Here is a 20,848-nt window from a genome sequence, read left to right as displayed (position 1 = left end):
CATGTCATAACCATCCTCCTGGCAGCAAGGAGGGCTCTGCGGGGGCTGCCTGCCCGCTGTCCTCTGGATGAGGATTTACATGCCTGCTGATGAAGAGCAAGGTTAACGAATCTGTCTCACCACCAGTGCAGGCAAGGCAAACAGCCTGTCCTTGTGCACAAAGCCATGCTGGCATATCAGCCCGAACCTGGCACTGCGCGTCTCTGCACGGGACCTGGCAGTCGTGGGATTGTCAGAGCCTCTTCCATGTTTCTACTCCAGGAGGCTGGGCAGACCCCAGGCAAGAGGCTGGCAGCAGCACCCGACACTCTGCCTCAGGAACCAGAGAGGGCTTATGCTGGGGCAGATGGATATTCCCATTTAGGCAGCTGCCATGCTGTGACTGGTGCCATGGCCTTGCGCTCCCCTGCCTGCTCATCACGGCCATCTGCTGCCCTGGCTTCAGCTCAGAGCCTGTCCCCACTGCAACCGTGCCATGGCACAGCTATAGCCGAGCTCCTGGTTGGTACCGTGGGCATGGAGCAGCACAGAGCTGGCCAGCTTGCTCCAGCCTGCTCTACGATGCTCCCAGACGTTATGCTGTGTGAACACCGGGATGGTGAGGCAGGACTGACCCCCTATTGCTGTGCCTGGGTGGCTTCAGCCCTGGGGAGAGCCCATCAGACCATGCTCCAGCCTTTTGGGCCTGAGGGCCAAAGGGTGAGACCCCAGTGCTCCGAGCAGGCCTGGGGCACAGCTCCCCTCATCAGCCCCTGAATTTTGGGTTGTCTGATACCAAAACACCGATTTTGTAGGGAAAAACTTTAAACATCTGACAAAGGTGTATTCACAGTAACAACCACCAGAGTGCAGAAATACAAACTTGCACTAGCTTGAACCATGGTGGATGCCCAAAGAGACCACACAATCCTATTAAGCATCGAGGCCACCAGCCCACACAGCCACCAGTCCCACCTCTCCTGCCCCACGCCGAGGCCTGAAAGGGTTCCTGCATTGCCTGGTGCACGGTCCTCACACCCCAGCTAGAACAACTGTTCTCTGGCATGAAAGCACAGCTCTTTGCCTCCCTGGGCAGTGCAGCAGGCTCCCTTCCTCTGGTTACACTCTTCACACTTGCCCTTACCACTGCAATTACAATTGCACAGAGACTCATTGTGGCACTGAAATCAGAGACCTCTGCCACAGCAGAGCTCTTCAGCGTGTTCCCACTGGCCACCCTGGGCTTGGGCAGCCCCAGGTCTGCCCCTGCTTCCTCCAGCCTGGGCTTTCTGCAGATCTTCAAGACAAGCATCCGGCTGCTACTGGATCCCTGCTTGGCTGCCTGAGAGATCCTGCTCTGGGATCAGCATGACCCTGTATACATTTAGGTCTCCCAGCCCCCTAATTTTCCCCAGCTCACTGAGCCAGCAAAATCCCACTGTTTATTATTCCTCTGCCCCAGTTGTTCTCTGTCTCCGATGCTTTTTGTTGATCTGCTTTTTTTCTTCGATTTTGTTTTTCCTTTCTTCCTTTGCTGGGTTACAAATCTGTGAAGGGCCCTTGGAAAGGAAGATGAGTCAGGGCAGATACTCAGGGGGAAAAAGACAAGCTCCCAGCCTTGAAGTCAGGTTCACTGCCTGCGTCACTGTTATTAAAAATAGATGAATGGCAGTGGTGTTTGCATTGGAGGAGCATCAGGGGAGATGTAATATCCCAGGCTGCTGAGCAAATGCTCCCTCTGCCTGCCTGCAAGTCACCCAGTAGCATCTTCTGCTCTTTGATAAATTCTTTTTTTCTTGTCTCTGACTTGTGAGATTTAATTTACCTTTCATAAAAAACTGTTTTAATGTTTCAGCCTTGGGTGGGGGGTGGGGATGTCTCTCCTTGGACTAGCTCTTCTGCTCTGGTCAGTTGGCCACCAGCTCTCTTGAGAACTAAAAAAACCCTTCAAGTGCCAAGTCATCTCCCTTCGAGAGCAGCCCCTCTCTCCATCCCACAGGGAAGTGCTTCGCTGAGAGAGCCACCATCTGAGGTAATAGATTGGCCCATCTACCCCAAGACCAACTCTGATCATGCCCAGCCCTCTTGAAAAAGCAGGTTTGCAAGGTGGCGTGGGGCAGGCTGGGATCTGCTGAGCTCTCTGCAAGGGCAGGGTCAGATGTGCACCCACAGTGCTCCCGTGCCCAGTGGCGAAGGGCAGAGGACAGAGAGGCTGAAGAGCAAGAAATGGGAAGATTTATGTGAACCCAGTGAACCACCCACGTCCCAGCAGTGCTGGCTACAGCTGCCATCTCTCTGCCCAGGGCTCCTGCTGCTGCCACCACTCACCCCTGGGCTGTGTGGAAGAGGTGCAACTCTTTGGGTTGCACAGGGGCCATGCTGAGGTGACAGTGGCAGTGGGACTAAAGCTGCACCGCTGCTCCGCTCACTCAGGGGATGCTCAACTCATGTCGTAGCCCAGACTGGGGGACACAGCTCAAGCGCTGAGCTTACGCATCTCTCCCAGGGCCAACATCTCTCTCACTCCTACCTTTATCCTTACTTCCCCTCAGCCATTTTGCTGCCACTATTTTCCACTCACTTGTTTTCTATTATCTGCTTCTTCCTATTGAATTAACATAATCAACATTATCATCTCTGGCCTGCTCCATGCTCTGGCCACCATCCAGAAACAAAAGGACAGGAGCTAAATAAAGCCACTGCAAGAGAGTGTGTGACACTGGCAGAAGTCGATGCTGTGTTTTTCGAGCACAACATTTTCTTTCAGAACTTATTCTAAGTCCTCAACTCTCATTGCTACCCAGACCAGTGTCTGGTCTACATGCTGCATGGGCGTGCAAAGATGTTTTCAGTCTCTTCCAGAACAGTCCAGAGCGACTACCCCCTGAGCAAGTCAGAGCCCCTGTATAGCACACACGGACATAGACAGCTGCTGCCTGGTGTCTGAGGGGAATATTTTTGCTCACTCCAAGAGAAAGTGGCAGTGCACCAGTGGGGAGTTAAATTGCCCCTTGTTTTACCTCCCTTCTCCAGCGTAGGAGAGCGGCAGTGTCATTGCAAAGGCATGGTCACACTGATGCAGTTTTCTCACTCCCAGCTGCCCCTTCCATGCTATGAGGAGCTGAAGGGTCCTCATTAGTGTGTTAATCTTAATCTTAATGAGTGTGGAGATCAGCTAAAGTAATAGCAGTGACCTGCAGGGGGGCTTATCTGCCCAGGTTTATTGTTGCTGCTCACAACCCCTTGGGGAGTGCCAGCCCGATGCTCTCCTTGTCACCCAGCTGTTGAAGATACCCTGTGCCATGTCTATACGCTTAATTAAAGCAGAGGGACTGGTAACCTTGACGACTGAGAGCTGTTATCTATAAGCCAGCTGAGATGGATATCGTTTTGGCATCTCCTGAGAGAGACCAGAGGAGAGACATGAGTCAGAAGCTTGCAGGCATCAGACAAGTTCATGAACTGTGGCCGCAGCCAGCAGTGCCAATGTCCCCCGGAGCTCATGTCCTCCCCAGGGGTGGGTGCTGTGGGGAGTGGAAATGCCCTGGTCCCTCACTGCTGAGATCTGGCAGGTTCCAAGGTGCCAGGTCGGTGGTGCACGCTGTGGCACCGGGAGCCCAAGCCCATCTGGCACAAAGGACGCTTTGTGCTGTGGCGTTGGTGGGGAGCAGAAGACTCTTATAACTTACCAAAAAGTTGTAAATACATTTAAAAGAATTCCCCTTAGAATTGGGAAATTTGTACCAGCCCAATTACTTCTGTGTTAACGGGATGCCAGAAAATGGTACATCTACTTTTGGTGGTGGTATCAAGCAGCTAGAAACACATTTCCAATGAGGGGCTGAGATTTATGGTTTTTTTCTTTTTAAAGATCCAGCAAAAGATGTGATCAGTTCTGCATCAGATCAACACTGTTCTCTTCTACCTGCCTCTGAACTGAGGGCAGGAGCCTCCAAGGAGCCCCACATTGAAGAGGGAAGGCAAGACTTCTCAGGGAACAAAAATATCCATTTCCACCTTCCTCCTCTGTCCTGTGGTGCTGCAGACACGGGTATCGGGACAGAGGAGAGGACTCACAGCCCCACCTCTGCCAAAGCAGCCTGAGAGAGGGTCAGCCATGACACAGGGCCCCCAGATGCCTCCAAGGCCACCTGTTCTTTGCACCCACATCAGAGGAGCCCCAAACTTTCCCAGTGTTTCTGTGAGAGCTGACGGGGCAGGACAGGAGGGCTCATGCCAGATGCACCACATGAGGCTGAGATTGGAGAGGATGCACCATGACAAGGGATTTGCAAGGGGATTTTTGGTCCTTCCGGAGAACAGCCTGGGTGCAGGGTGCCTGGCCGGGCGCCTGGCCACTGCCAGCTTTATAATGGGGTTTCTTTTTCAGAAATGACGACCAGAAGACAGCGGTCAGACTTTCTGAATGATAGCTGCTGGCTTAGCCCTCACAATACCTGGATCGGATTGGCCAGCCCCAGGAGGCCGGGTGGGATGTGGGGCCAGGATGTGCCCCACAGGCTGCAGGATGCCCTGAAAAACCAGCTGTGGCCCCTTGAGCACCCAGCTCAGCATCCAGGGGTGCTTGGAGCAGCACTGCACCTGGCTGCACCCACAGACCCAGCTACCCCACAACAGTGCTGGGGCCCCAGGGTAATGTCACTAGTTGGGCTTGGCCACTGTCCCCAGCCCTGTATGGGGCAGAAGCAGGGGTGCCAGGCACAACTGGGGGTGCCAGGGGCTATGCAGGACAAGACTGAGGGATGGTGAGAGCCCAGACTGGGGTCACTTGGACCAGCATGGGGTGTCGGGGTGGTGCAGGACCGGGCCGGGGATGCCCGGGACAGAAGGACCGGACCGGGGGTGCCCTCCCCGCACTAGGGGTGACCGGTCAGAGGATACCGGGGCCGGTGCGGGACTGGACCAAGACTGCCCTGCCCGAACCGGGGGTGCCGGGAGGCAAAGGCTTTGCCAGTGGGCGGTGCCGAACCGGACCGAGGGTGCCGGGGACAGAAGGGCGAACCGGACCGGGAGTGCTCTGCCCGAAACGGGGGTGCCGGGGACCGGACCGGAGGGGCGGGTCCAATGCGGGTCCGGACCGGCCGGGGATGCGGGGGGTGCCGGGAGTGCGGGGGGCGGCAGCGGCCCCCGCCCCGCGCCTCCGGGGCCGCACCACGTGCCGCCCGCCCCGCCCCGCCCCGCCCCGGTGCCGCCCCGGTGCCGCCGGCGGAGCCAGCGCGGATCGGCCCAGCATGGAGGGGACGCGGCGTGCCCTGCTCCGCCTGGCCGCCGCCTGCTGCCTGCTCTGCGCCCTGCCAGGTACTGGGGGCGGCCGCCCGAGGGGGGCCGGGGCGGGGGGGGCGGCCCGGGGGTCCCGCCGCTCCCGCCGCGGCGGGGAGCACGGCGCCGGGAGCAGCCGTCGGGGCAGCGCCGGGGCCCGGGCGCCTCCACCGTCTGGCGGGGCTGCGGGAGGGGGTCTGGGGAGCCCTCCCCGGGGACGGAAACCTCCGGACAGCAGCGTCCCGGGCCTGGTCCCGAAACTGGGGCGAAGTGCCGCCCACCCCGGGCACCGTCGCCCCGGCGGGCGCGCAGGTAGGGTCGCCCGGAGATGCTCGGGGGGGAGCCCGGGCGAGCTCAAAGGCGGCAGTGAGGCCGCCCGCCCCGGCCTTGCCCATACAAGGCAGCTGCAGGCAGAGCTCGCTGCTCCCCCGCCAGCGGAGCCGGGCCGGGCTCACCTCCCCGCCCCGGCGGGGAACCCGAGGGGATGCGCGGGGAGGGCGAGCAGCGAGCCCGGAGGCACTCGCCCGCCATCATCCAGCCCTGCGAGCCCACTCTCCCCCCACTCCGCAGCTCTTGAGTGCCTACGAGCCGCTGCTGAGCTTCCCACCGAGGGGACCCCGGACAAAGCCCAGGCTCTGCCGCCTCCCTGCAGGCACAGGGTGCCCGTCCCGCTGTGCGTGCTTGGATGCTGGTGTCCCGGAGGGAGCAGGAGCCAGACCCCAGCCCCAGGCAGCCTCTCCCAGGCTGTATTTTGGCTCGGCTCCACGAGCAACACGTCCCCACGTGGGCAGGCGCAGCCTGCAGCGTGGCGCTGACAGCCCCGTCCGCCGACACGCTGCCGAGCCCTGCCGCGTGGCTGGGAGCGCACCCCGAGTCGGGGGGCTGCCGCCACCCCCTGTGACCCTGGCAGCGACGAAGTCTGGGCTGGCATTTAGGGGCTTGCCTGGGGCTGGGGAAGAGAACGCTTTTCCTTGCGGCTGAGTAAAAACCCTTGGCTAGAGCCTGGTCAGATCACAGCACGGTGATGACGGCAGGAGACCAAGGGGTAACACACAGAAACTTGGTTCCTTATAACTAATTGGGCTGGTAAAACCCTAGCGTAGGTGCCTGCGGGGCTACCCCAGCAGCGAGAGCAGCGCTCAGGCAGAGGTTTTGGGTGCTGGATGCGGTTTGGCTGGGTTTGAGGCTGAGCATGGGGAAACAGTCCCAGCCCAGCCCCCTTCATGTGGGCAAAGCCTTGAGTAACGCTGTGCTCCCTGTGCGAGGGTGGCTGCGCTGTGACAGGGTGCAGGGAGGCTACCGCTGGCAGAGGAACGACTCGGGATTTCAATCACCGAGAGAAGGAGGAGCCTGGGGCTGCCGCTGGCTGTGCTGGCCCCGTGTTTTGCAGTGTTTCCTGCCCCCAGCACACTGGGGTACCCCTGGGGAGTCCCCTGCCCCAGCTGGCTCATAAGAGCCCTCTCGCTACAAAGTCCAAGACTCAAACTGCTGGGCTCTACCAGATTTAAGGTTGCGTTGTGTTTTTCCTGGGATCTTTCATGCTTAGTGTCCCAATCCCAAAGTCCCTTCACAGCCTCAGGAAATGGCACCTATGCAGCTGGCCTGGCCCTCAGGGCTCTTGGATCCACTAGCTAATCCCAGCCACAGTTGAGGGAGCAAAAGTTTTGCGAAAATAGGTGGCGTGGAATAGATGCCACCAATTAAAAAATGCCCCTTGGCAAGCACACCCTTAATGAGACACCAGAGAATCTCAGCAAGACAATGATGGGGGAAGGGAAAGGTTTGCCTGGAGATTGGCCCTAAAGTAGACAGTTGCTAGACAAACCTGTCCAAAACCGAGCTTGTCCCAGCTCCGTGCGCTGGTCTCTGCCCTGCTCCTGGTGCAGATCCTCTTTGCCTGCACTGTCTGGCAGTGCCTGCTCCCGCTCCCCGGGCAGGCTTGCTGCGGGGCCACAGAGGGGCTCGGGCTGCTGCGTCCCCTGCGCTCTGCCCACCCCAGCCTCTCAATGCAGCCTTTCTTTGCTGCCTGCGGAAATCCACTTCCTCCAGCACCGTTAGCCTTACGAATAAAACCTTGAGTAATTTTTGTCTGGGCATTTTGCTGGCTACCCCTCCTGCCCTGAGCTGCCTCGCAAGTGGAGGGGACAGTGCGGGGCCGGGAGCGGTAGAGGGGCATAAAGCCCAGTCTGTCAATGGCCGGGGCCATGCACACAGGCAGGCAGTGTGTCCGCTTGCAGAGCCCTGCAGCCAGTTTGCCATGGTTTTTTCCCCTTGTTTGCCCAGGGTGAGGGGGAGTGGATGGACCCAACCCCGCCCTGGATGGCTCTAGTGCTCCTGCACCCCGAACTGAGCCACAGCTGGGTCCTCACCTCAGGATGGTACCTCTGGCTGTGTGGGGTAACCACCAATCCTGCACCGCCTGCCCAGCCCCATCATGTCATGTCATCAGTCTTCAATGCCATTCCTGCACGTGTTCTTCCCCCAGGTGCAGGGTGCATCTTGGCTTCCTTCTGCCCTTCCAAGGCCTGAGGCGCTGGGCAGGGGCGAAGCACTCACCTCCTCCAGCTCCCCTAGCCCCACCCCTCCAGGCAAGGGGCAGCAGAGATGATCCAAGGCATGGAGGCACCTCTCCATCCTTCCTTTCCACTGAAACCCTCTGGGTGGGCAGACGCAGTTCTTGCTGCAGGAGTTTCCACAGGGCTGCCTTGCAATGGCAGTGGCTGCCTTTGAGCCCACCACACTCTGTGGGGCAGCTCTCATAAGGCTCAGCACCGCTCAGGTCTGTGGTCATGTCCTGAGCACTGTAGGGCTGCTCAGGACAGGGCCAGGGCAAGTGCTCGCCCTGCATGACCCAAACTGCGGCCACTCAGGGCAGGATGCAGCCTCCAAGCCCCACAGCCCATGAACCCAGCAGCCACAGAGCTGGAAGGTCCTGGGGGCTGCTTGGGGCTGAGCAGATTTCCTGATGTCCAGACTCCCCCCAGCTCACGCACCACACTGCACTGGAGACCAGGCTCCCTGCTGACATGGGGCTGCTATTAAGGCAACTTGCTAATTAATTTTCTCCTGATGACCTGCGTGCTTCCTGGACTGCAGCTGTGAGTCCCAAGGTAAGCAGGGAAGGGCTGGCTGATGCCAGAGCTCCCTGCTGTTGCTGTGTTTTTGGGGTTATGCAGCTGCAGAGAAGGGCAGGCTTCCCAGGCCTTGGGTGCCATGTGTGTCACCAGCAGCCCCATGGCAAAGTGGTCTTCATCATGGCTCAATCCCTCCACTGGGGAACAAAGCAAACGGGATGGGAGCCTCCTGGGCACCTTCTTGCCAAGCAGGGCGCTTCATAGCTGTGTATGGCCAGTGGAAAATAACTGCTGGTGTGACAGTGGTGGCTGAGCAAGGCAGCCTGCTCTCCCCTTTTGCTGTGCCACAGGGATTTGGGATACGCCCCCTTGCCTCTAAATGGGGGATCAGTGATGGGGCTTCATGCAAACCTGTGGGAAAGCAGTTTCTTGCACCTCTCCCTGCCCCAGCTGGGTGCGGAAGGGCTCACGTGGCAGGGCTAGGCAGAGCATGCCACCCTGGGGTGCTGCATCCTGCAGGCAGGCGCTCAGACTAATGCTGCCCCCCTCTCCGATGCACCTCCTCGGCTCAGGCTCCAGCACTGCTGCGTGATCTGGGCATGTCTGTGCTGCTTTATGGCTTTTCCTAGTACTGAAGAACCTGTGCTCGGCATTTATGGCGCTCTTTCCAGGGCTGCTCATCTCTGCTCTCGCAACTCTTGCTCTGCCCAGCTCTGCTCTGCCACCATGGGCTGGTTGTCCCCATCCCAAATGCAGTGCCACCAAACAAGGTGGTAGCACTGGCACGTTCCTGGCTCCCCTTTTTGCTCCCCAGAGGTTCAAGCTTGATGCCCTGCATCCGCAGATGCCCTGGGGAAGCATCCTCCTGCCTGCCCGGGCAGGCTGGGCGCTGGGCTGTCCCTCCCCAGTGCTGCGCTCGCTCGGCGCCCCGTATCTAATCTGAGCCCCGTCTCGTGCTCAGCTCGTGGCCACCTGCCTATTGGAACTTCTCTGTCAGGAGACCCGGTTTCTATTCCTGTCCCTTAGCACAGCCCTTGCTTTGCAGCGTGCCTGGCCTGGCAGCTCTCCAGGGCCGCGCTGGGCACTCAGAACCCCAGTTCAGCCCCTGCCCCCAGTTTTGCTGCCTGTACAGCAGCACATGGCTCAGTTCACAGAGTCCGCGCAGGGTGTGGTGAATTAACTTGCTGCTGCGCAAGAGCTTCACTGTGGTCCCCAAGCAGATTGTGAGGCCTGATCTGTCCCTGCACCCCATACCTGGACTCCCACGCAGCCCATTCAGCCTCTCTCTGCTGGGATGGGGATGGGGACAGTCCCGGCATCAGCCCTGGCAGGGAGAGAACTGGAGCCTGCAGCAAGTGCAGCCCAGTAGCATCCTGCCTCCATCAAGGTCCTGCAAGGTGTCAAACTGGAGCTGAGCTTATAAAGCAGTTGCCCTTTGTACCAGATCTGTGTCTCTGAGCTTCAATTCATCATGATGAGGGAGTTTGCTCTGCAGCATCCCTGGGTGCACCTGGCACCTCCCTGAAGGGCTCCAGAAATCTCTTCTGCTACTTGGGTTTTTTTTTATTCCAAGCTCTGAGTTAAGAAGAGGTCTGGCTCGGCTCGTATCTAATCAGCAGCCACTCCGGTTCTGCTTTTACAGGAAATGAGGAGCCTTGGTTTGAAATCCCACTATATGGTTTTATTTGCATTTATATTCGAGCTTTTCTTCCTTGAAGAGGTTGTTTAATTACCATTGGTTGGTAACCATAAAAATGTAATAACTAGCAACAAAAGATAATTTCTACACTTAATGGAGTACTTTGCTAAGCAAGAGGATATAATATAATTGTTTAAATAAATATAAGTTACAGCTTATGCTGTTACTTTTAAAACATTTTATTAATATTGCATTTTACTAGGTTTTTTGCAACTTGAGCTGTTACACTTAAATGGAAATTGAATTCAGTTAGTGCACAAAACCAGCATTTTAGAAGGGTTTGGGTGCTTTTTCAAACACTCGGGGTAGTGGTTTGACGTGCATTCTGTAGGAAGCTGATTTACACAAGGTGCTATCTGCAGACAGGGACAACCTGCGCAGGAGGATACGTCTGCACCAGGGAGTTCTGCTCCCATGGCACTTCTGAAAGCCTGGGTGGATCCTTTCTACTCTTTGTGCTCAGCTCTCACCTCTTCCAGCAGTGACTACAGCCTGAACCCCGCTGCCCTGCTCTCCCTTGAGCCCCAGCAGCCAGCCTGCTGCTGCCTTCCTTACCTTACATGGCTCTCCTACATCTCACCCTAAGAGGGATTTTAGAAATGGCGGTAAAGCCTATGGATTGGAGTCGGGTTTGTGTAGACCCTTGGGGAGCTCAGGCTGCTGTTTCTGGCTGAGATAGGAAGGAAAATGCAGAGGATGCTGCTGGGACTGGGGCAGGAGGATTGTAGCAAGAGCTCGTCCACAGGCTGGTCCAGCTGAGGCCCTGCTGTTTCATTGCCTTGTTTTATTCTGAGAAAAAATTGATGGTGGGGTGGCTGCTGTGGCAGAGGATGGAGGAGAGGTCCCCACTCTGTGTGGCTGCCCTGACACAGCAGTGGTGCTCTGTGCTGGTTGTGCAAACCTTCCTCAGCCCCTCGCTTGGCCCCAGCCCTGAAACTTGGGCAGGGAGCACAAAGCAGGAACAGCCCCGTCTCCTGCAGAGCTGGCTTCCTTCACTCCTCGCAGTTATGGCATATTTATACCATGTCTGCTCTGGAGGTGGTGGGAGCTCGGGTTGATGTGTGGAGGTCCCTCAGTGTTGTCATGCACTGCTGGAGAGGGGCCGAAGCTGTGGGCTGATGCTCAGAGCCCTCCCTACCCTCCCGGAGCAGGGAGTGTTTCCCACCCTTGTCCAAGGCAGGGGCTTCTTGGCTGGCTGCATCCCTCCTCCCTTGGGGCCACTCTCTTCCTTCACCCCTCTCGTTTCCCAGACAGAGGTCACTGCAGTCAGCACTGTCTGATGGGAGCTGCCGCTCCAAATCCACCAGCCCTGCCCTAATGTGGTCTGAGATCGCTGGTTCTCACCATGCACAGGCTGAGCCTGGTGGTTAGCACAGACACGGGGCAGGAACAGGGCTGTAGCCAGGGGCCCACCAGCCAGCTCTGCTTTAACAGGCACTGCAGCATAAAGCAAACCCATCCTTGGTTCCCCATCAGCGAAACAGAGACACTGTTATTATCAGAGCTCTTGCTTGCAGCTGGTCCTGCTTCTTCGCTTGCAGTACAGTCAGAGTTGCTTTGTTATGGATCCAAGGGTGACTGCACCTTCACCAGCAGTCTTGGGGTGCTGCAACTCTCAGGCCTTGGATGATCCCAGAGAAGGTGAAGCATCGACACCAACTCCTTCCGTTTCCATCTGAGACAAGAGGGGCATGGCTCCCTCTTGTCTCCAGGAGCCGATGAGGGTGATGCCTTTAGGCAGTGCAGCCACAGCCTCCCTGGCATATGCTGCAGGAAGCAGAGCTCCTCCTGGAAGACGCCAGAGTAACGAGCTCTGACCTGCATCTCTGTAAGTAACTGTTAAACAGCTAAAAACATAGTCACTCAGTGACTGGAGCAGCAGTGGCAGCGCTGGAGCTGGGGATTTTCCGACCTGTCAGGCACCAAGGATCCGGAGCAAACCACAGTGGTTGGACCCTGGAGGATCACAGCTGGTGTGGCTTGCTGGGTCTCATCCAGCACAGCTCGCCGCAGCAGCTTTGCAGCAGGGCTGTGCTCTTCCCTGCTTTACTGCAGAGTTTGCACAGGAGCTGGGTGGGAATGGGGTGCCTGTTTGGGTGGTAAAACTGTGGGAAACAGAGTTGTGGCATTGCAGCAACGATGTAGCAAATCTTAGTGCAAGACCCTGTGAGGGAGTATTCTTATTAAAAAAAAAACCTGAAGAAAAACTCATTAGTGCTTGCACTCTTAACACTCACGTGCTCACAAGCACCGAGTTGCACCTATCAGGTATTTGCCCAGGTGCTTTGTTTGGTGACTGTGTACTGGCTTTGGATGTGCCCCTACCCCTTAGGAGCTGACAGACAGTGATGGTGATCTGTCTGTCCCCGAGTGATCAGGATTTACTCACTGTCCTTTGTTTCCTTGCCCATCTTAAGGCTGTTGACTTGTTCTCTATCTTCCCATCATCATCTCTTGATGGCTTGAGTCTTTGTGTTAGCCTGATTTATGGTCTTCCTTTCTTCAGGCTCTCCTTTGTTTCCAGACCTGGGTCTGCTGTGATGTTCTGGGCTAGATGACCTGCTAATCTGGGTGCCATCAACACCTGCCCCGCTCAGAGTGGGTGCCCTGCTGCCCCAGCAGTTCCTCTTCCAGCTCCACACCTGCCAATTTTAACATTTCTTCAGCCATCCTTTACAAACCAGGTTTTGCACACCATGGTGCTGTGTTACACCAGACACAGGCCAGCTGCCGCTACAGCACAAGCCTTTCTGCAACAGTCCTGCTACGTTTCTGTGGGATGCAGGGCCAGAGCAGCCCGCCCACGCGGGCACCACTTCCCTGGTGGTCATGGACACTGGGCAATTCTGCGGGAAGGAGCCGTGCGGCTACTTACAGAGAGAAGAGCTTAGGGAAATACTACTCCCACTAGCTCTCCCTCTTGCATACAGTGGGGACCTGTGTGTGCAGCCCGTCTTCATTCACAGGGAGGGGGGAGCTGCTTGTCCCCACAAACCCTCCTGCCCCACAGCACCTCCTGGCGGGGATGCCAGCTCCTGATGCTGCGGGGAGGTGCCCTGGCATGTAGGGCCCAGATTCATCCACCTTCCCCCTGGCTTTCCTTTCCTAGTCAGAAACTGGCAGGACGGTTTCAGAGTTGCTCAGGCCTTTGTGCAAGACAGCTCTCCCCAAATCTTTCCTATGCATGACCCCAGTCACAGCTTGCCACCCTGTGGGAGGCTGTCCCGAGCACAGGCCAGCTATTGAAAGCAGCACGTAGCCAGGCTCACCACTGGCCGGGCACCTGGCCACCACCTTTCCTGTTTACCCACGGTGACAGCGCAGCTCTGTGTACATCTCTTGCTGTGTAGGAGCAGGTAGCTGGTGTTTACAGAGCGAGCATCTGTCAATGCCCAGCCGGGATCCTTCAGCATTGCCCAGCAGAAGCTCTGGAGCTGCTGGGATCTCACCCAACAGGCAGCGTGCTGAATAGCAATGCTGGGTTTAGGGCTGGAAATTGTCACATGAAGAGCTGTGAGCTTTGATGCCTGATCCCAGGAAACGCAGTTCTCAGCTCTTTTCCTTCCTGGTGTTACTGGTATAACTGTATCCTACACCTTAGCTCTATTTCAGAGAGCAGCTTGCTTTGTTTAGAGGCACATTCTGGCCACAGACAGCTGGATCGAGGCAAGGCCAAAGGGAGCATCACTTATGCTTTCAGTCTTCATGTTTAAGTTGCCCCAGCTGGGGCTTCCCTTGAGAGCTCGTTCTCCGAATGTGCCGAGTGGGACTGTGCTGCCTGCTTGTGCATCCCCCGCAGGAGCCCTCCTGGGACTGGGGCCCCGGGCCGGGGAAGCGCAGCTCCGACAGGCTGCTGCAAGGTTTTGAATTCTCCAGCTGGTGGGGGTACTGCAAAGTTCTCTTGAGAGAGATGTATTGTGTCTTTTTTTAGGGCCTGTTAAGTGCTGTAGCTGGAGGAGAACTCTGATAACTGTCCATTCTGAAGAGCTTTCAAAAACTCTGATTTCCCCAAAGCCTTGGTATGAAAGTGGGTTACTTTGTTGGTGGCATCTGCCTGTTGGTTATGGCATCTGCCTGGGATGCTTCTCCACCATGGAGAGAGTGGGCATGAAGATGGATTTTTTTTTTCGGTACCTTTGTTTTTTTCTGTAGTTGGCTCATTATGCCTCTGTGGCTTGGGTAGAAACTTGAACAGAAATCATCAAAATATTGACCATGCGATGTTTTTAAATTGACTGGAGAGTCCACCTCTCTGTTACATTTCTCTGTTTTCTTCCTATTTACACCCTAAAATACCCTCACAGGATCCCTGTTTATGAACGGGCAGTGTAAGAGCCTTGTGGTTTTCCTCCTCCTGCATATTGTCACGCTGTCTAGCGGCTGTGGATCTGTGGGGGATCCTGGCTCGCTGCATGTCCCCATGAGGGAAGCTGGCCCTGTTTGCTGTAGTGGGAGGCTGAGCATCTCCCCATTTCTATGACAACAGTCACACTTTATAGTGGTGATGTGTTCATAAATAGCTCATGAAGGCGGCTCCCAAGGTACACCACCAGCTCTGTTAGCCATAGTACTCTTGCTTCCCATTTTACCTTTCCCTCTAGCAGCAAGCCCACACTGCTGAGATGACTAGCAATATACACTTTACCCTTGCCAGCCACAGACGACTTAAACATTATTTTTCTACACTTCATTGGGCCAGGGAAGATAAGAGGATCTACTTCCACTTTTTCCCAACTTATATTTTTCTGCACCGCTACGGACTCTTTGTCAGTAAAGCAAGGAAGACTTACTTATCTAAGTTTCTCACAGAATCAGGTGTCAGGTGGTACTTCTAAAAACCCCAAATCCTCTAAAAATGTTTAAAAGGTGCTCCAGGGTAGGGGGGTTATTGATGCTGATGCCAGAGAACAGGAGCACAGAGCTTGAAGGGGAGGAGGGTAAAGACAGGTCCCCTAGAGCCAGTCCCTGCCTCAGAGAGATCTGGAAGACAGAGGAGCCTCAAGTGTGAACCTGTGCTGGATTTGGAGTTAAGGGGATGGAGAGGTTCAGTTCCTGGCCTCCCACTCTGTTACTTCTCTTAGTGTGGGATCTCTGACAAACTTCTCAGTGTTTCTTAACTCTGTTCCATAGGAGAGGGACTGAAGACAGGTGAGACCTCTGTGACACCGACAGGTTTTCTTAGCACAGCCCTAACCTCACATCAGCCAAGGGAAGCCTCGGACTTCAGTCCAGTGACTACTGCCATTCCTGAAACAAGCCTGGAGAAAAACTTGACTGCCGCAACACTCAATGCCACTGGAACCAACTCTACAGAGATGGAGGATGCCTCCATCCCTACCACCCCCATGGTAGGCACCAAGGCAGAGACACTGCAGGCTTCCACCACTGTCAGCCCTAGGGAGGTCACAGTTACACAGCGTGAGCACTACAATATGAGCTTGTCAGTCAACAGCAGCACTGAAATTCCCTCCCCTACCCCAACTGCCAGTACTTTGGAAGAAAACCAGGCCAACCACGAAGTCACAGAACCTTTCAGCACAACTGAAGAAATGGATGATGCCAGCAGTGCAACCCCCACGCCTCCTCTGAACAGTGTGCCGGGTGAGGTTTTGCCTTTTCTGCCTGTGCAGATAGTCCTGCCCCAAGGATGCACAACCTGGGAACTTCTGTGAACTCTCATGGGAACTGGAGAGAGGGGGGAAAGGGGAATGAGCTGTTAAGCATGGCCAGTTCAGTAGGACTGACTTTCAGAGCTGCTGTTAGCTCAGCATCCTCTTTGCAAGCCCCATTAATTTTGGTATTAATTGTGCTGGCTGCTTTCTGATAAGGACATTGATTGTGTGCAGGGAAGTCCTTTATATATCTCGTCCAAAAGAACATGCTTCAGCAGTGCTGCCCAGCTGGGCTGTTCCTGCACCAGGGCTGGGTGCTTGACGGGAGCCTTCCCTGGTGCCTGCAGAAACGGGCAGCGCACCCTCCCTTAACACAAAGCATGGAGATGGGCAGGCACAAGCACCAGCCCATCCAACCCTGGGCAATCATGGGAACCCCTTACCCTACCTTCAGATCCCTCTGGGCAGCATGGGAACCGGCTATAGGGTCTGTGATCCCAGGTCGCCCACCTTGAGGCCTGCCAGGCTGTCACACACCGCAATGCAAGGCAAATATTGATTGACCATTGATTTGCATGGTGTTCATGCACAACTGCATCCTTCACCCTGGCTTGTGTCATGGCGTCCTGCTGTTCTGTGATGCACAGGCACAGCCTCAGGGGCTGTTGTTACCAGTCCCTGGGCAGCCCCCTTTGTGCTCACCATAAGGAGAGACCTTTCCCAGTCTCTTGCTCTGGGGTTATCCCCAGCTCTGTGCAGAGCTGTTCGAGCCTCCTCTGCTTGTCCTTTGTCCCCGTGGGACAGGCCTTGTGGGCCCAGCTGCGGTTGACTGACATTGCAGTCTGGCGCATAGGAAAACCAAGAGGACTGTCTAAGCACTGTGGCTCATAGCACGGCTCAGCTGCAGCTGCACTATAAGACCTCGTTGTTTTCCAAAGGGTTGCCAATAAGTTGCTTTTCCTTTAGCCCCAGCAGTCTTCCTTACGGCCTTGCTATCACCTCATCCAGTCCCACAGAGCAGTGCACTTGCATTTTAGCCTTTGAAATAACTGTTTGTTCCTATTCTGCAGCAACAACTAACAGCTCTCAGGTAGGGCCTTTGGATGGGCAGACTGTGAAGCCCACAGCAGCAAGGTCTGAAACCAGGCCAGGAACAAGCCCTGCGGGTGCCACAGAGGAGAGCACCATGGAGCCCAGAACTTCCTCTGCTCCCATCTCCGCCCTAGGGAGCACATCCTCTGCTGGTGCCTCCAGTACTGTGACAGTGAGACCCCTTGTCACCAGCTCCACATCTACCAGCACATCTACACTGGAGGAGCCATTGGAGCCCATACACAAGAAAGCTTCTGTGTTGGATGTTGGTGATGACAAAAATCCAGGTAAATGCTCTGCTTTTGTCCCTGCTCTCGCAAAACATGGCAAAGGGTTGGGGGGTACCTCAAATTTCCTCTCGGTTGTACTGGGCAGAACCAGAAAAGACAAGGCTTTGCTACTCCAGCCCTTGAAGACTCTCCTTTGGCCTCATTCCCTTGGTATCCTTGCAGAGCTACCCAGTTCTCCTCTGGCTGATACAACAAGGGCTGATCCCTTGGTAATCACCGTGATCTCCGTCTTCATTGTCATGGTGGGCATCCTAGGCCTAGTGGGCTTCTTGAGATACCGCCAGCACAACAGCCGCATGGAGTTCCGGCGCCTGCAGGACCTGCCCATGGTGAGTAATGCCTTCAGCCCAGCCTGACACAGTCTGGCTTGCTACTGGCTGCTTTGCAGTTCCCCTTCTACTACCTTAGCAATGCTTTGGGTATTTGCAGCTGCAAGAATGCTGACCACAACTCCTGTTCCCTCTTAGGTCCCTCTCCTTCCATCCAGGGTTTGAATCAAGACAGCAAGTCTCAAGGTTGACCACTAAAGAAGCTCTCTGCCTTCCCCTCACTCTGCAGGGGAATGCTAAGAGGTTAAATAGAGAGAGGAAGGGGAGCTCCATCCAAACTTCCCCTGAAATGACACGTTCCTAACCTCTCCTCCTGTATTTACTTTGTGACTATGACAAAGCAGATTCTGTGCTCTGTGCCAGGGAGGTTGTCTGTCTGTCTGCATTTGATCCTTCAGGGATATAAAAAGATATGAGGGTTTCAGAGGCTGGATTAGCTCTGGGGAAGCTGCAACTAACTCACTGTGCTTTCTGGGACAGAGGAGTACCAATTCCCTTCTGCAGCTAGCAAGCAAGCTGATGCTCTTTCAAGCTGAGTGGAGTTTTCCACAGCCAGGGTTTTCCACATCTCTGCAGCAGACAGGCTCTTCCAGCATACATCTCTTCTCTCCAAAACCTGCAGGAGGAGGGGAGAGTGACAATCCAAAGACCCGGGAATTGCACAAGGACGGCATTTGGGTGGATTGCTGGGCAGATGGCCACACTGTGACAGTGTGGATGAGAAGGCTGTGCTGCCTGCACAGCACTCCTCCAAGCTGGGGCTGTTTGCCGTCGTGCAGACATCTCATTAAAGCACGCTCTTCTCTGCTTCTAGGATGACATGATGGAGGACACACCTCTCTCACTCTACAGCTACTAGGCAACCAGGTTGTCCTCTGCCTGGCCTGCTGAACTACCCAGAGGAGAAGGCCTTGAGGACTTGGTCCCAGACGATCTGCTGAGGAATGAGGGGCTGTGATTTGCACACAACTGAAAGATCCTTTTCAGATGGCTTTTGGTTTTAGACATTTTAAATAGTTCAATGTTGAAGTTTTCATGCTGGGAATCAGAGCCCAAGTCTGGCCCTTTCCTCCAGGCTCTCCTCGAAACAATGCCCTGAAGAGGTGCCTCCTCCTTTTAATGTGGTGACCAATTAGCCAAGACAACCTTTGCCATCATGTTCTGCATGGATCTCTTCTGTCCCTCTTGGCAGCTGCTGCTTTTAAAAGACGTGGGGAAGTGATCCATACAAGAGCTCTTAACACTGGTGGTGTCAGCACAGTACTAGCAAAGGAGACTGCTGTTTTCTGAGGGAGCCAAGGATGTGGAGATCAGTTCTCTTGGGCTCCTTCTTGTTCTATATTTTTAAGGTTGGTTGTTTGTTTTCTTGCACTGTTTTTTGTTCCTGTTTCAGCTTTAGTCCTGGGATTGGCACTGCCCATCCTGAAACACCTACCAGGAAGATGACAGACCATTCTGCTTCCTTCCCACGTGCATACCTTTTCTCTTTAACAAGGGAAAACAGTTTTGTGGCCACTGGAGAAGTGCCCTTGCTACTTGATGTTGCTTTGAAGTTGCTGGGAGGAAAATGAACTTAGCTTATTTTAGCTTAACAGGCCTTGATAGGACTCAGTCTATTGCCAGTTAGACACGCTAATTTGGACTCACCAAAATTAGGAAACTCTGTCTCCCATACATGATACTTTCAGCATATGCATAAACTCCTTGCCCAGGTTCAGTAAATGCTCTAGTCCATTTCCCTGCCTGGACTGACACATGCCTTTCTCAGGTACCTCCCTGTTTGCTGCTAGCATCTGGTTGCTGAAAGTTGTTGTACAAAACTAGCACTGCACTCTCCCTCCTCTGCTAATGCAAAGTCAAAGCTCCTTTACCTTCTAATATTGGTCTTTGAGCCAATTGGCATCTTGTCATAAGGGCGGATCCTGGATGCAGGTGCCTTCTTTCCCTTCCCTTTCTAGATGTTAGGCTGTTTAGATTCTACACTTTTGCCTCAAAATATCACTGCTGTAGACTGCATCCAAGGCTCTTGAGGCCCCTCAAGGAAACCCATGGACCAGAGCCTCTGAGTGTAAGTCTGAGGATCTTTTGGTGCCCTCGCCTCAGAAAGACCAGAGTGTGCCTGACATGAAAGTCTCCATGAATTGACAGCTGCTCCTGTTTTCTAATTCACATTTGACTGCAGCTATGTCAAGTTTGCCTAAAAAGAAACACATGCCTTCTCTAGAGCGTTTGATTTTTGACTAAGCCAATTGCTCCCTCAGGATACAGCAAGGGGTAGAGATTATCTACCACATTGCTCTTACAAGCCTCAGTCCCTCCTCTCCTTAGAGTAGCAACACTCACTGACCCCACAAAGGACAGATACCAGGCCTCCCTAACAAAAGTACCCTTTTTTTCCAGTGCTGTTATTGCTTGCCTTAGCAAGGAAAGGGGAACTTCCCCATCAGCAGGGCTCAAGTTATCTCTAAAGCCCAAAGACGGAGCAGAACCGGTCTGGGTCAAATAGATGAACTGGGTACAGCAGCAGTTCCTCCTTCCTGCATTACTACTTCCGAAGTGGCTGACAAATGGCTGCAGTGGAGTTTGGGTTCAGCTGTTGGCTTTGGCCTTACATCTGTTTATTGTAAGGATGCCCAGTAAAATAGGGAAGAAGGGTTGGTTCTCTCCTACTTTATTATTGCATGAAAACTAAAGGGCAATTGTCACAACTCCAAAGCTTTTGTATCAAGCATTGTCTGCACAGAGCAATCTCCCTAGCTACAGACTTGTTTCCCCTGCCAGAGGGCAGGGTGCTACTGGTTTTTGGCACAAGGGGAGGCAAGTTAGTGGTGGAAAATAGAACTCCATCCTGGCTAGAACCGGTGCAGGCTGGTGTAGCTGGAGAGTGTCTCTGCACACAACCAAAAGGGCAGGGGCTGGTTGTTCTTGTTTCCCATCTCTGCATCGCTGTCCAGGGGAAAGGGGTGAGGAAGAAAACTCGCCCAACACCAAAGTGCAACTTCCTTTGTAAAATATGTTAATAGTGGATTTTGTTTTCTGCAATAAAGTTACAAATGCCACAGGTGTCCTGGTCCTCATATTTTCATTGCAAACATCTAACTGAAAAGCTTTTGTAGATCACAATGAATCCTGTGATAGATAAACAGCAGCATTTGGGGTAGGAAGACTCACAGAGCTGATACTACTGAAAATGCCAGACAGCTATAAACCATAGCTCTGAGGGTTTGGAAGGACACCACCCCCTGCATGTGTTGCTTCTGGTCAGGGTCATTCCCTGCCTGGGTTGACTGAGATTAATTTCTATACGGTTAAACCAAATTAAATCTGCCTTAGAGAATCACACTAGACCAAATAATCTAAGATACAGCTTTAGAGACTCTTCCTTTGCCTCTGGTTGAAGATATCCTTATTTTTGTCTGTTGCCAACTGGAGCTCCAAACTCTACTTACAGAAATATCCTAAAAGCTAGCCTAATCCAAACCTAAGTATCATC

At 54.5% G+C, this 20,848-nt stretch overlaps 1 protein-coding gene across 2 annotated transcripts; it reads left to right on the top strand.

Moving 5' to 3' along the window:
* Positions 1 to 5,072: 5,072 nt before the first annotated feature.
* LOC135313946 (mucin-2-like) lies at positions 5,073 to 20,414 on the top strand. Of its 2 annotated transcripts, none has more exons than XM_064455204.1 (5): positions 5,073 to 5,298; positions 15,163 to 15,633; positions 16,715 to 17,023; positions 17,189 to 17,355; positions 18,170 to 20,414. In XM_064455204.1, exons 1-5 carry the CDS (start codon positions 5,088 to 5,090, stop codon positions 18,212 to 18,214), a joined length of 1,203 nt encoding a protein of 400 aa, XP_064311274.1. In that variant the 5' UTR covers positions 5,073 to 5,087; the 3' UTR covers positions 18,215 to 20,414. The 2 variants fall into 2 exon arrangements, with proteins under 2 accessions (XP_064311274.1, XP_064311275.1); XM_064455205.1 differs by lacking the exon at positions 18,170 to 20,414 and adding an exon at positions 17,494 to 18,163.
* Positions 20,415 to 20,848: the final 434 nt, after the last annotated feature.

The sequence above is a fragment of the Phalacrocorax carbo genome, chromosome 6, assembly GCF_963921805.1.
Source record: "Phalacrocorax carbo chromosome 6, bPhaCar2.1, whole genome shotgun sequence".
Taxonomy (NCBI): Eukaryota; Metazoa; Chordata; class Aves; order Suliformes; family Phalacrocoracidae; genus Phalacrocorax; species Phalacrocorax carbo.
This window is presented reverse-complemented; position numbering and strand designations above follow the sequence as displayed.